At 35.6% G+C, this 15,793-nt stretch overlaps 3 protein-coding genes across 3 annotated transcripts; 1 reads left to right on the top strand and 2 right to left on the bottom strand.

Annotated features, from left to right (window-relative positions):
• On the bottom strand, positions 1-768 carry LOC133304313 (NDR1/HIN1-like protein 6). Its single transcript, XM_061504326.1, has one exon. It carries the CDS (start codon positions 766-768, stop codon positions 1-3), a length of 768 nt encoding a protein of 255 aa, XP_061360310.1.
• A 6,783-nt stretch (positions 769-7,551) lies between these two features.
• On the top strand, positions 7,552-12,196 carry LOC133304327 (WAT1-related protein At3g02690, chloroplastic-like). The gene is made up of 7 exons (XM_061504342.1): positions 7,552-8,183; positions 8,269-8,316; positions 9,426-9,548; positions 9,829-9,978; positions 10,646-10,817; positions 11,292-11,352; positions 11,719-12,196. The coding sequence occupies exons 1-7, from the start codon at positions 7,596-7,598 to the stop codon at positions 11,819-11,821; spliced, it is 1,245 nt and encodes a 414-aa protein (XP_061360326.1). The 5' UTR covers positions 7,552-7,595; the 3' UTR covers positions 11,822-12,196.
• Positions 12,197-12,794: 598 nt separating this feature from the next.
• LOC133304312 (uncharacterized protein At1g65710-like) lies at positions 12,795-15,305 on the bottom strand. The gene is made up of 2 exons (XM_061504325.1): positions 14,094-15,305; positions 12,795-13,990 (listed from the first exon to the last, which is right to left on the bottom strand). The coding sequence occupies exons 1-2, from the start codon at positions 15,303-15,305 to the stop codon at positions 13,058-13,060; spliced, it is 2,145 nt and encodes a 714-aa protein (XP_061360309.1). The 3' UTR covers positions 12,795-13,057.
• Positions 15,306-15,793: the final 488 nt, after the last annotated feature.

The following is a 15,793-nucleotide window of genomic DNA, read 5'->3' as shown; positions in this document are numbered from 1 at the left end:
CTAAATGTGGGCTTTGAGAGGTTGGACCCGACTGATGGGCCTAAAGTGAGTATCCATAACACAGCTATTGCTTGCAATTCTAATATCATTATTAGCACCAAGACTATCCAGCACAAGCATACACCTAACCCTCAAATTGACTTCGAAGAGCTTCAACTTACCAAGCTTAATCCTCACAGGCTGTTTGACCTTAGGATTGAAGGGAATATTGTTTGTCTGATGCAGCTTCTGCTGCACCTTATTTTCTAGACCAGTTGCATCCTGTGTTTGACCTGTTAGAGGAAAATTAAGCACTGTAGTGTTACGGTGACCCTGGTAGAATTTTTGTAAAGATCCTTCACGTAATTGTGTGTCCATATACCAAGAACTTATATGGCTTCCAACCTCATGGTACATTCCAATCTTCTTGTTTGGATTTCTAGCAGTAATTGTCACATTGAATGTAACATAAAGGCTGGTATTATTAAAAACATTGAACTGGGTTATAATCAATTTGTCCATTGCATGGTATAGTACCCCAATGGTGATTGCTGTAGCAATTATCAGAATTAGCAACATGCTGAAAGTCCAACACAGGAATTTGCAGCAACGGCTTCTTTTCTTTGGTGGCTTGGAATGCATCAATGGAATGGTGCATTGAGGAAGAGGTGGATAATCTAGAGGATCACCCATATCAGATTTAGAAGCATTCCTAGGCACCAAAGGTGCTGTAGGTCTTAAAGGTGCTTCCACATCATGAACAAGATAAATTCTGTGATGATCTGACATATTTGTATCAGAAAATTTAAGCTCAAGAAGAAATATAAATGATCACTGCAATTTGTAGACAGTTACAGCTCTTGACATTAATACTTCTCATTGTTGCTTCTTTTTTGTTATCACTATATAGATGGATAAATGGGGTGTAGTAAGGTGGGAACACGAACTTGTATGGGAGCAGGTAATGACATATAAGAAGGCATGAAGCTTCCAATGTTTGACTTGGGTGGTTAAAAGGGTCACCATCGGGTTTTATTTTAATTTGTTTGATAGATTTATATGAGCCAAATTTCAACATTGTATCATAAAAAAACTAAAGCAGTATGTAACGCGGTGCACCTAACTTTCTTTGCTTTTAAGTATCATTAGGAACCATAATTCTAGTATACCAATGTGTATACTGTTTCAATTAATCTTACATATTATTGGTCTATTATAGTAGTCAAATTAAATCTCAAATAAAAATCTAACTCAAACTTGCATTCCTTAGAGTGGCATTGACAGTAATTTTCTATATCATATTTACCCCAAAAAAAAGTTCCATTTTTTTTCTTTATAATGATATATCTTTCATACTCCTCTATTCCTTTGCACTAGTATTATTTTTCTTTTCTTTTCTTTGTATTGAAATAGTATTAAGTTTTCTCTTCCATAGAAAAGAGGGCGTTTAATTTTGAGACAATCGAAAATTTGTGAGAAGGGAATCCCCAAACTTATAAACCATTGAAAAAGAGTAGCCGTGAACTCAAAACTGTCTGAAGTTTCAAACCGAACCTAAGAAAATATTTAACAAATTAATCCCTCATTTGAATCTGGATCAAATCTTGTATTTTATGTATTCACCCTTTTTTTTATTCTCCATTTTACCTCTGTTGAGCGTTGACAGCCTTAATGTTTCTTATTTGTAATGATTCAAGAATCAATGACTATCTCCACAACATTAACACAGGATTTTTGAGAGTGCTTTGTCCTCATTCACCACACACTTCATGGAAAAAATTTACCAGGAGATCACTCATTCTAGAATTGCTCCAAGTCAAGCACGCTTAACTATGGAGTTCTTCTATTACGAGCTACCAAAAAGTAAATACATCTGTTAGTATAAGTCCTACCAATTAATTCTTATAAGTTATTCCCAACTGTACATTCTTATACCTGCACAGTTTTTGGAATCTCTCTCTTTCGAGTGTCGATTCGATTCATTCATGTAACCTCGCTAGAAGTCTGCTAGGAGCCGCTCCTTGTCTGTGCCCTCGTCAGCTCTCGAGATGTTACATTATTTTCGTCTACTAAACTAAAAAAATAATGGGGTGAGTGAAAATGCAACAAGTTCTCAAGAGTCATTAAGACATTCGAATCGCTCTATACCAAGAAAAAAAAAGAGTAAACACCCTTTTTAGTCCCTGGCAATATCTACGAAGTCCTTTTCAGTCCCTGGCAATAAAAAAGGACCAAATTGGTCCCTGAAAGTACAAGAAAAGGGCCACTCTACATATTTGGGAGTTGACATAAGGACTAACATGACCCTTTTTTTGTAATTTCAGAGACCAATATGGTCCTTTTTTATTGCCAGGGACTAAAAAAGACTTCATAGATATTGACAGGGACTAAAAAGGGTGTTTACTCAAAAAAGAATATCAAACACCAAATAGTTTAATTTCTGTCTAACTATATGGTTCTTTTATGTAAAGGGAACTTTAACTCATAATATATAACCAGTTAAATAAATGAGTTCCATCGCTTCAAAGTTATATTAAAGCCCCACATTATTCTAATTAATTTTATTATATACATGGGACATGATCCTTTAACACTGGTGTCTAGCTTTAAAATTTGACACCAAATCCTAACCGTTAATTTTCGCCAATCAGCGGTTATTATTTATTTGGAATTAATAATTAATTAATAAGTTTGATTCCTAATAAATGATAATCGTTGATTGGCGGAAATCAACAGTTAGGATTTGGTGTCAAATTTCAGGATTTGACCCCAATGTCAAAGGATCTTATCCCTCTATATATATATATATATATATATATATATATATATATATATATATATATGGGTTAAACTACGGTCCTGTTACAGCAAAACCACAAATTTGTCCGGCTGATACATTGATATTTGTGCTTTCTTTTTCCAATTTTTTTTTTTTGAAATAAACATGTGGGCCCATCGGTTGTTTTGTGTCAACGAGAAATGTTTATGTTTTCTTGTAACATAACCCTCATTTTACCAATATATATATATATATATATATATATATATATATATATATATATATATATATATAGAGGGATCTTTCGACTCCCTCAGCCTTTGATTAAATATTAATTTCAAATAAATGACAATAGTTAGATGAACGAAAATCAAAGGTTAAGATAAGAAGTAAGACTTCAGGAGTTGTAACACCATGTGTGTATCTGGTGTATTAACATACATATTATATTAAGCGCAAATAAACGTGGGAGCTCAACTATAAAATCACTACTAACGTTGGTATAAAACATGATTAACTTTTTTTCCCTTATGTATTATAGTTCCCATAATTAATCTCAACTTTACTATATGACAATAAAGACACATATCTGCATAAACCATATTGCCTAGCAATCCATTGCTTAGGCTATCACATCCATAGCAGGTCTCAAAATAATATCCATAGTGTTACTTACATAATTATATCAACCAACCAAAACAGATATAATTAGGTAAGTAACATAGACACATACATAAATCACTGATAAAATGCATAAACTAACAGCATGACATTGACATCCTCTATGCTCTCCAAAAGAATAACATGGCATATACATCTCAAAATATAATAAATCATAAATAATGTCATGTATATATCAAAATGCTAGTCTATATTCACATGCCATAGCATGTCACTACCCTGGCCTCCTGCTATACGATGCCTTGGCACTATCAGTCTCTGTACCTGAAATGTGTCCCCACACGGGGTGAGATAATCATCTCAGTAAACTAGAGCTCCTAGGAGAGCTCTCCCACCCCTAAGTTCACTTCAGGTATAAACATAGTATAAATCATATATGCATCAGAATATGTATATCATGCAAGTGAGCAATAATGAATCCTATTGTCAGAGAAAATAACATGTATGCTTTACGCAAGGAAACCCGTCTTGCGACATATCAGTACAAGGAAACTCGTCTTATACTATGCATAAGGAAACCTATCTTATGCCTCACACAAAAGGAAACCCTTCTTGTGTGAGACACAAACATACATACATATACATGCATCATAATACCAAATCCATTTCATAACATACCATATATCAAAGAATCATTCTTCCTTGGAGTCTGGTGGAATAAACGGGAGATTACCCTAAGAATCAAAAGCTTACCTATAATAGCTTCTAACTAAGCCTACTCCAAGTTCAAGTAAGGTCCAAAATAAATACACGTGAGTGTCAACTCTACTCACAACACCTAATTCAAGGTGAAAAGCATCACAATTAATCACATAAATACAAATAACAAAATAAGTCTCATTATCAAACCAATGTGTGATACTTACCTCAAGCTCAAGAAATCAAGAACCAATGGCATGTTCCATTGCTTGACCAGATCCTTGATCTATCTCCACAAGCTCACTTGGTTCCACACTATAAACCAAGGAATACATATCCATCAATATCCATATTTGTAAAACTTAAGGTTTCCACTTAACCATAAGCAATATATACTTTGTGGAGACTTAGATTCACATTTCAAATGTCCAATATTATCTCTTAAAGGTCATACACCATTTATAAAGATTTTATTTTGGGAAAATCTCATTTCTGCTCGAAACAATGCAATATCTGGATATTCCTCGAGGGCATTTTCGAATATAGATATCGATATTTGGATATTGGATTCCCAATATCTAAATATTTTGCGACCGATTGCAGAACAACAAGCTACACAAGATGGGGTTCATTTTACACTCAAAACAAAACCAAATACCACTCTTTCAACACCCTAAATGCATTTTTATACATAGTTTACATTCCAACCTTCCATTTATCAAAATTCCAATTCCAATAACCTTAACACATGGCATTTCCATCAATCATAAGAAAAGGGTTATGACTTTTTACCTAGAAGCTTCAACAATCAAGGAAGAAAGGTTTCCCTAAGCTTTCACACATCTTTTTCTCCAGCCAATGTCCAAATCCGAAATGACAACTAAGTGAGTCTCATTTTTTTTCTCAAACACAACTACCAACAAGTGGAAATAATAGGGGATGTTAGAGAATAATATAAATCATTAAAAAGGCTCTCACCCAACGCCTTAAGGTTTTGGATTGAAGTAATTCTTTACATGGTATCAGAGCTTAAGTGACTGCAAGGTCACAAGTTCGATCATCACCACCCCCCACTTTAAAGTGGAATTAAAATAAAAAACACAAAAGGTAAACCAAAAAAATTGGGCATGTGCAATATCCACGCTTCTAGCCCAAAGGGCTCTTGCGTGAGGGGGTGTATTAGAAAATAATATAAATCATTAAAAAAGCTCTCACCCAACGCCTTAATGTTTTGGGTTGAAGTGGTTCTTTACAGGGGAATAAGGTGGAGATGAAGATTAGGAGTGGATTTCCTTTGTTTCAAGAGAGGAATGAGGAAGCACAATGGTGAGGAGAAGAAAAACTCACCTTTGGTTATGGGAGGGTTGTCCGAGGGAGAGAAGGAGAGGAATGAGGGAAATGAGAGTTTGAAACACAACTTAAGTGAGTTGTATTATCCAAGTGGGTATAAACTTATCTATCTCGTTCACTTAACTCTCTTTCAAACTTGACGTATTGGCTTATAATATTTTTTGCAATAATTTCCACTAATTTACTTTCAAGTTTCGGGTGATTTCGCCTACCCGCATTTTTACCGCAGAACTATCACTATTCACATTTTCCCCTAGAGAGATTTTAATCTATTTAATTAGACTCAACATCTAATCAATTCTCCATTATACACTCTTAATTCCTCAATTAATTCATAAACTATAATTTATCGGTTAGGGTCATTATAGGAGTCAAAATATCTTTCATCACATATATATATATATATACATATATATATATATATATATATATATATATTGAAAAAAACACATCATATGACAATAATTTTATTTTGTTCTCCCTTCGTATAAAATAAACTCTTATCACTTTGTTCCTTAGGTAAAACGTATCCATATACATTCTATGCAATTAAAGGTCAGAAGACTCCATGGATGCTTTTTCAGCCCCATACAAATAAAACGCGTCTGTTCCAAAGATAAAGTCATAGCTCTGATGTTTGATGATTAGAACTTACAGGTTATAAAACAAAAAAAAAATAAAAATAAATAGGAAAACCACTCACAATGAACCAACACGTGTATTGATTTAATTTTTAAATACTTACTTTCCAGTTTTGACTTACTAATCGTGTAAGCCCACTGATCTAACAGAAGCCATCATCTATGTGTAGCGATTTACATGAGAGAATTTTTTTTATTCCAAAATTATAATTTTAAAATAAATTTTTTAAAAGTATTATCAAAAGTTATTTAGTAGACCAAAATATTAATGAGAAATTGAGAATGTTAGGTTAATATTTTTGATGCTATGCTTGATTGATTACAAAATATTACTGAAAATGTGAATTGAGATTAATTATGTCTCATAAAAATTATCAAATATTTTCATCAAATGAGATTCTCAAAATATCATCTATTTGGTGGTATTTTAAGATATATTTTTTCATAAACATTAATCTCGAGAATCCGACTTTCTCGAAATATTTTTTATAATTCTCGTATTAAACATGAGTAAATCAAATTCTTAATTTAAATTTTCTATAATTTTAAAAAAATTTCTCCTACCAAACACCCCAAATGTCAATATTAGCTGCATATCTAAAATCTTATCTTTACAAACAAAGACAATGGTAGTTGGGCAAAGTAAGTTCCCTTTGGAATTTGTCTTCTTTTACTTTTTCCTTAGTTTCTTTGGTAAACGCTTTGTTTTATAAACCTCGCTGAGTCGTTGTTGACACTAAAATTGAAGCATGTACCCCCCCAAAAAAAATATGAAGCTTAATGCATTTGCAATGCACACGTATTCAAGAGTCAAACCTTACTGTTTTGGCCCATTTCCTCCACCTGCCTAATGAATCAGACTCAGGCCCAGCTAACTTTGAGCCCAAAACCAACATTTCTTTTCAAATTAGCTTTTTTTTTTTTTTTTTATAAAAAAGTATATGGCAAGAATATTTTACATATATATTTTTTACCTACTTTATCTATTCATTTTTAATACCATTAAATCAAAAAAATCCAATAGTATTTGAAGTGAGTAGATAAGATAGGCCAAAAGAAATAGGTATAATAACATATCTTAAAGTATATTTTAAGAAGTAATATGATTTGCGTTGGAGTTAATTTAATGAAATATGTTATTTCACCTACTTTTTTCAGGTTTACTTTATTTATTATTCTCCAATACTATTAAATTAAAATCTTAAGAAAAGAAAAAATAAATAAATGCTAATTGAGATTATAATCTAATAATATTTGAAAGTAGTAAATAAGTAAACATAAAAAATAGAATAACCTATCTCTAATTTAATTATTTCCTATTTTGAATTTTTAAAAAAAAATATATTATATTATAAAAATAAATATGCAGAAACGTGTCGTGTGGACACGGATGCTGGAGACTAGCTGACTCAGCAGGTGCAAGCTAGCACTTGGCAGTTATAAGTTATAACCACCACAATTTTTCTGTATACTGTTTGGGATACTGAGAACACCAGAGTGCAGTTTAGCACCCACTCACTCCTATCATGGCGTGGCGGTGCTCCTCTCCCTCCGCCCCCGTCACCGTTTCCACCACCACTATCATCACCCGCCGCCACTGTCTCAGCTCTCACGCTTCACAATTTCACATCAACCACTTCCCTTCCTCTCCTAACACCGCCACCGCTTCATCTTCGCTTCGATTTAGGGTTCCATGCAAAATCAGTAACGGTAAAGTGATCGTCAGATGCAACCCCAGCGACACAGAGCTTGAGCTGCAAGATTCTCCGCCACCTTCCGCCGTAGATTGGGTGGAAACAGGCCAAGACATGGAGTGCCTCGTCAATATAGAAGAAGGAAACAGAGAGAAAGAAGATGAATCGTCGTCGTTGTGGAGTGTGTTGTGGGAATGGGGTGTGTTGGTGTCGCCGTTCTTTTTCTGGGGAACTGCGATGGTGGCGATGAAGGAGGTGCTTCCAAAATGTGGACCGTTCTTCGTTTCAGCGTTTCGTCTCATACCAGCTGGGTTCCTTCTTGTTGGCTTCGCTGCTTCAAGAGGAAGGCCTTTCCCTTCTGGCTTCAACGCCTGGCTTTCCATCTCTCTCTTCGCTCTCGTCGATGCTGCTTGCTTTCAGGTTCATTTCCTTTTCTCCTTTCACTCTCACTAATCTTTCTCTTTACTGAATGCAATGCTTATTGGTTTGATGTGTCATGTAACAGGGTTTTCTTGCTGAAGGGTTGCAGAGGACTTCTGCTGGTTTGGGCAGCGTACGTTGGCAGTTAATTTCTTACTCAATTTATTATTATTATTATTTTTTATATATATATATATATATATATGAGAGAGATCATTTGATCTACCCATCCTAGTCGTTGATTTCCGTCCATCCAACGGTTATAGTTTACGAAGTTATATTAATTAATTAATTATAAATTACACTATAATTGACAACCAATGATTTCCGTTCATCGACGGCTGAGATGAGGAGTAACACTTAAAAGTCTTACTCTGGAGTCAAAAGAACTCTCTCCGGGGCTTAGCCCCTCTTTATTTACAAAAAAAAAAAAAAGAACCCTCTCCATATATATATATATCACTCGTTATATGCATGTGTATTTACTAGAGATAAGGGCAACTTTATGTTATAATGTAGTAGGTCTTACCTTACATTGGAACACTGACCAAAATGCCACTGTTCACCAACTTTTTTACCTAAATGTCACGCGAACAATGTTATTTCTCAATCTGCCACGGGGGCAAGTTTGCTACCCGGTGTAGCGAACTCGGTTTGCTGACGTGTCACGTTTCTAGTGGACACCAACTTGATTTTAACCAAGTTTGCCTACATGGTAGGCGACCTTCATTTTTTTATTATTATTTTTTTAAAATTTGATACTTGTTATCCATTAAAAATATGACACGTCAGCAAACCGAGTTCGCTACACAGGGTAGCGAACTTGCCTCCGTGGCATATTGAGAAATAACACTGTTCGCGTGGCATTTAGGTAAAAAAGTTGGTGAACAGTGGCATTTTGGTCAATGTTCCCCTTACATTTGCTACAGAATCTGTGACCGCTGAATCACATGACATGGCAACAACACTAATTTGCATGCCTCCCCTTCCTTTGCTAGAGACTAGAGTATAATTTTTATTTAGGGCACAATGGATGACTCAAGTTTAATGTTGAAAATCGGTGAAATTACTCTATAAAAAGCTGTCTATTTATCATAGTGATAGAATTGAATAGAATGGCATTACAGTTGAATTGTTGAAATTTGCTTTGAGTGAACTTTTTGTTGATTCAAATTCTACCCTTCCAAATCTGACAAGAAGAATTGTTGCTTGATTTGATGATCTACAGTGGATGTATTGCAGGTTATAATTGATTCACAGCCTTTGACAGTGGCTGTACTTGCAGCTTTATTATTTGGTGAGTCCATCGGGATTATTGGAGCTGCTGGGCTTGTGCTTGGTGTCATAGGACTTGTGCTACTCGAGGTAAACTTCGGCTCTGCATTTAATTTTATTTTTAACCAATAAACAGTAAATTAGTTATCATACCCTTTTCAGGGTAACCCAAGATTGGCAGTCAAATTCTTATATATCTAATGTGAAAGATATCAAGGATATGTTTTGAAATAGTTACAATCGTCTAGAAGATACAATTACCTCGTTTTGGTTTGTTTTTTTTTTTGAAATATACTATTTCTCTTGGCCTATCAAAATAATACCTTCTATATATTATTTAGTTGTGCAAGCACTAATGATTTTATTGCAGTTACCAGCCCTATCATTTGATGAAAACAACTTCTCACTGTGGGGAAGTGGGGAGTGGTGGATGCTACTTGCAGCTCAGAGTATGGCAGTTGGCACAGTCATGGTTCGGTGGGTCTCCAAATACTCTGATCCTGTCATGGCAACTGGATGGGTGCGCCTTAAATCTCATTTTAAATCTAGTGTTTGTTAGTTTTATGTTGACTACCATTGTTAAATACCTATGGAACTCAACCAAATGATTATTTGGTTAAGCTTAATTCCTAGAAAATAATCCTTTTTCTTTATTAGAAATAAGGCTGTCTCGAGAAGCTGATAAAAAGGCTTTTTTTTTTTTTAGTATTTTCAATCTAAAAAAATATATAAATTTAAATATATTTTTCCATTATATTTATCCTTGCACAGTTTTAATGTGTAATCGTGTGTGTCTCTTTGCTTTACCAGTTTTTTTTTGGAACAAATTGCTTTACTAGTTTTAAACCACACAAAATGGCAATTTTACAAAAGATCTGAAATTGGATATGCTGGACTCTATTTTATGGCTCATGATTATAGATGCAGTATTATTTATTTCAGCAGATGTGTTTGGCATATTATATATTAGCAATAAGTTTGTATCGGAAGGTAGTGAAATGGTATTATATAGTTCTACACTCATATCTTATTGATTATTTTCTCATAAAAAAAAGAAAAAAAAAATCTTAGTTTAAGAAAAGAGGAAAGGGCAGGTGAAAGGAGGAAGCTATATAACAGATGATATCATGGTTTAAGATTTCTGTCGAAGTATAGCCCGAAACTTTACTATCCCATTTCTGTTGCAGCATATGGTTATTGGTGGTCTCCCTCTTGTGGTATTCTCCATTCTTAACAATGACCCTGCTATAAGTGGGAGTCTTAAAGACTACAGTTCAACTGATGTATTGGCACTCCTCTACACATCCATTTTTGGAAGTGCTATCAGCTATGGTGTGTTCTTTTATAGTGCAACTAAAGGTCTGTTTTTCTCTCTGGCGATGATCTTTCTCTTTCTTTTCCTGGCCAATGTATTTCCTTTTATGATCACTTAATATATACAAATTTTAGCTTCCATGTTAAATCCAAAATGGTTCATTTCTTCTTCCATATTGTAAGTACTGTGCTATTGATGCATCTTTACCTATCATTTCTTCTGCCAATGTGTTCTTTTATAGTGCAACTAAAGGTCTGTTTTTCTCTCCAGCCATGATCTTTCTCTTTCTTTTCCTGGCCAATGTATTTCCTTTTCTGATCACTTAATGTATACAAATTTAAGCTTCCATGTTAAATCCAAAATGGTTCATTTCTTCTTCCATATTGTAAGCACTGTTATTGATGCATCTTTACCTATAACTTGTACACTTGCAGCTATGAAGTTTCGTTTTGTTTTTCAAAACCAATATTGATCCATAAAAAATACCATATTGATATTGCATTTGTGATGCACTGCAGGTAGCTTGACCAAGCTCAGTTCACTTACTTTTTTGACCCCAATGTTTGCTTCAATTTTTGGGTAAGGCTGCCTAACAATGGGAGAGAGGCAGAGAGGATTTTTATGCACTTTCAGATTTTTTAAATTATGTAGCAGAGAGAACAATAATCAGAAATAACAATGTATGGTGATATAGCTCTTCTTTACAAGTAAGGTCGAGAAAAAAAATTACCACCTTCTATAACTATAAAATTTTGGAAGAGAATAACAACCAGGTGGCATTGTTCATAATTTATCAGTTTTGTGCCCTTAAGATCATAATTTGTATATTCGGATACCTTTCCAATAGCATTTCTCCTAATAAATCACAGGTTTTCTTTCAAATTTCAGGTTTATGTATTTTTGTCAGGACCTTTCTATGACTCACATTTTGCTTTGGCGTTTCAGGTTTCTATATCTTGATGAGACCTTCTCACCTGTACAACTTGTTGGGGCCATTGTTACTGTAGCTGCAATATACATGGTGAACTTCAGAAACACATCAGAATGAATTGTACAGTCAGTTTTTGACCGGTTCTATCATCCTATTAACCCAATGGAAAACAACTGCTCGGGGAACTAGATGTTTGCCGTGAACTCAAATTGGGAATACTAGTGGCAAGTTTAGATATGGAGAAAAGAAAGCTGTGTGATATACAATCTGGATCACTTGTGATCATGCTTTATAGTGTAAATACAATTTTGGTTAGTTGTTAATTTAGGCTTCGATCCTCTTCCTAGGTAGTATATACCAGAAACTGGGAAGTTACCTTGGCTGAACACAAGCCATATACATGAATGAATTGTTTCCATAAAGGTTGTTGTCCGGCATATATATGATTTTAAGTCAAAAAGAGAAAAAATCTTGATCAATCTTGAATAAAAAGGGCTATAACTACTATTAATTTAATAAATCCTAATCAGTTGTCTTTGTTATGTGATGGCTTTAGTGTTACTTATGACTGAATAAAGAATGTATAGATTATTACTGGTTTATGGCAAGTTTTGTGTATGGTGAATCTGTTAATCACACGAAAGAAATATGCATCTTGGGTCCTAGACTATTCAGCAGGGTAGAAAGTGCTAAAATTTGTGATATAATCGATTTGCTTTGAAATCCAGAGAACGATGTCTTTCTCTAGCATTATGGGAAGAATAAAATATGCAGAAATTAGTATCTGCAGACTGCAATCGATGATGTACCTAATTTAAGCATGTCAGTTGCAGATTACTCGTTCAACTATAATATAAATCTATTCGCGTATCCTACGGAATGATTAAGAAATTATTTCAATCTGTGGTCTGCTGAATCTATAAAAAGAAAGCAATTAGTGTTAATTGTATGATTTAGCAGCAAGAGTTAGCAAATGCAGCACAGCAGCAAACTAGTTAGTTTTTTAGACTAAAATGCGAGAAAAGTCGAAGCAGCCAATTGCGAAAATATTTTGAATTGCAATTTTTTTACACAACTTTATTTTCATCACATTCCCTCCGTTAAGTGTTCTGAGTTGATACAAATGGAGCTGAAAATGACTGATCATCCTACCCTGTCTATGCAATTCTTACTTGAAGAAATAAAAGAGCATAAAGCTACAGGTGAGGAATGGAAAAAAAAAAAAAGTGTTCATATGGAGCTTAAATTAAATGAGAGCTGGTTGCAAAGTGTGCAACTCCCTCCAAATAGAAGAAATGTCAAACTCATGGAGTATTAAAGGTACAAGATGAAGGTGATTTCATTTATCACATCCTATGTGGATGCAGCTGCTGTGACAACAGGTATCGTGTGAAGAACTTTATTGGCACCAAGCCTGCCACGATTTTGATCACACACTCTCCCTTTGTTGTTCAATTTCTTCCTGGCTCCTCCATCCACATCATACCCTGCTTCAGATGACACCATCCCTTCCAAGCCTAATTGACTTTTCTGACCCTCCTCTTTGGGGTTGTTCAATCTTGAAGTCCAGCAATCTTTTGAATCAACAGAATTGGGTTCCCATGAAGAAGAAGAAATGCCCCAGTTCTGCTGACCACTACTGACAGTGAAACTGTTGCTTCCTGAAGACTCTAAATCCTCCATGTCAACCTCACCAAGTGAACCACCCCTATTAACTGTCACATACTTATGTAAGCTTGGTTCCATCACATCATCAATGACAACTAACTCAGTTTCTATAATTGGATCCTTGGTATCTGGCACCCTCTTCCCATAACAATTATTGGCACCCAATGGAACATTATAATCATTCCTACTAGACTGAAAAGCAGGTGGACTTCTCCTGTCCTCTGCACCACAGAAATTTGAGCTGGTATTGGAGTTGAGATCAGCAACAGCTTCAAGGATAGAGCAAGCTTTGGTGACACAAGCTGGGAGAGAAATAGAAGGTGTGTTCTTTTGATGGAAGTTCTGGATATCTTCAAGCAATAGTGAGGTGTAGGAATGTGGAGGAATCAATAGAGCTTCAGGGTTGAGGTCTAAGTCTCTAGATCTCCTAGCAGATCTGCTTCTTGTTAATGTCTGGGGTTTTAGGTTGTCAACCCCAGGTGGTACCACTGTCTTCACAACAATATTATCAGTCATTGAAGACTTCACCTTGTCCTTGACATCTTCCTCTGGCTGAACCTTTGTCTTGTAATTCACACACACACCCTTGTCCAATACAGTTCTGCTGGTATTTGGTTTCTGCATTACATCAACCATATCAATAGGACTAATTACTCAACAAGAAAAGGTCAATTCTTTTAAGCTGGGAAATATCCTGAACCAAACATGAATGAGTGAATACCTGATTAGCTTCTGTTTCAATTTCCTTTTTGGATTTGTTTTGCACCTTGCTGCTGTTATTGTTGGCTGTTGTTTGTGGAAAAGAAAGAGAGTTAGGCTCAACCTCATTCAGTGGGATTCTTCTGTGAGGTGATTGTTCTGCTTTCCTTGAGGAATTGCGGCTAAGAGAGTGTTGTTGCTGATTCTCACCCAATACTTTATTATTAGCAGTTGCTCTTGCAGGGGATTGAGAACGTGGTGAGGCAACACCAACATTTCTCTTAACTGTGATCCTCTTGATACCTGTGTTTGCTGCAGATTCTCCACCACCATTGTTACTCTTATCCATCACAAGGGATGAAACAGTAGCTGGGACAGACACCATTTTTCCAGGCCTAGAACTGGTGTTGCTATTGTTTCTTGCATTGGAAGGTGTGGTAGTCTCTGATGATCTTCTACCAGGAGATTTACTAACTCTTCTCTCTCTGCTGCTGGAGCGTTGATGCTGCTCCCTTTCCCTGCTTGGTGTTCTTCTTCTTCTTTCCTGAGAAGAAGACCTTGGAGACTGGCGGTGCCTCTGCCTGTGTTGGTGTTGTTTCTCTGCTGCAGCCACCCCATCATCATCCTCACACAAACCACTGTTGGTATTTGCTTTCTTTTGGTCCTCATCAGTTGAAATGGTATCATTCTCACAATGATCAAAATCATAACTTCTCTTTGAACCTGAATACCTCTTTCTCCCACCATGTTCTCCAAAAGCAGCTTTATCTGAAGAGCTTCTGCTGAGTCTCCCACACTGTATAAGAATTGCATCCACCTCTTCTTTGGTACAACTTGAAGTCCTCACACCCACACCAATGTTTGCAGATGGTGGAGCAATCTTGTCAACCATTAATTCAGGTGCTTCAAAGGTAGAATCTGGTTGTGGTGCATTCTTCTGAGGTGGGCATTTGGAATTTCTCTCTCTATCATCATGGCTCTTCCTGTGCTTGATGATGAATATCTCCTTTTTCACTTGGTCTTCTTCTTCTTGTACTGACTCATGTTTCTCTTGCTGCACTGTCTTATTCTCCTTCTTCAGTTTCACATCTGGCTCAGTTTCCACTTTGGTTTTGGACACAGTGACACCATTCTTCAGCTCAGGCACAGCAGGTGCTGTGGAAGCTGACTTGGTATCATCAAGAGGGGGGGATGTAGAAGACCCTTTCTTCTTCTTACTCAAACATGTACCCATGGAATTTTGTGGTTTGGCCTAGTGTGAATAGGGTTTGAGAAAGAGATAGTTGAAGAAAAAAAAGTAAGGGAAAAAAATAGTATTAAGAGAGTGTGGCCTCACAAGTCACAACCACAGAAAAAGAAAGAAAGAAAGTAATATTTGAATTACAATTAGAAAAGGGGAAGGCCTGTGTGGAACTCTGCCCAAGAATCATTTTTTTAAAAAAAGATTGTAACTTTCTGATTAATGACAATGAGAGAGAGAGAAAAGATTCAAATTTTGACAAGCGGGCTGCAATTTTGCAACACAGATCCGTTGGAGGGTCTCATCATGTTGTGTCAAATTCAGCTGACCCCACCAAGTCACTAAATTCAATTTCATGACCCCCTTTTTAAGAATAAAATAAATGATATGCCAATTGGAGTTGGACCACAGATTGATGTATATTCCAATGTAACATTCTCTGCTTGCCCTCTATGGATTCAAATTTGTCCAACGGTTATATT

The sequence above is a fragment of the Gastrolobium bilobum genome, unplaced genomic scaffold (genome assembly GCF_033153095.1).
Source record: "Gastrolobium bilobum isolate Gb01-03AN ecotype WA unplaced genomic scaffold, APGP_CSIRO_Gbil_v1 utg17219, whole genome shotgun sequence".
Taxonomy (NCBI): Eukaryota; Viridiplantae; Streptophyta; class Magnoliopsida; order Fabales; family Fabaceae; genus Gastrolobium; species Gastrolobium bilobum.
The sequence above is the reverse complement of the archived record's forward strand: the minus strand, read 5'-3'. Positions and strand labels throughout refer to the sequence as shown.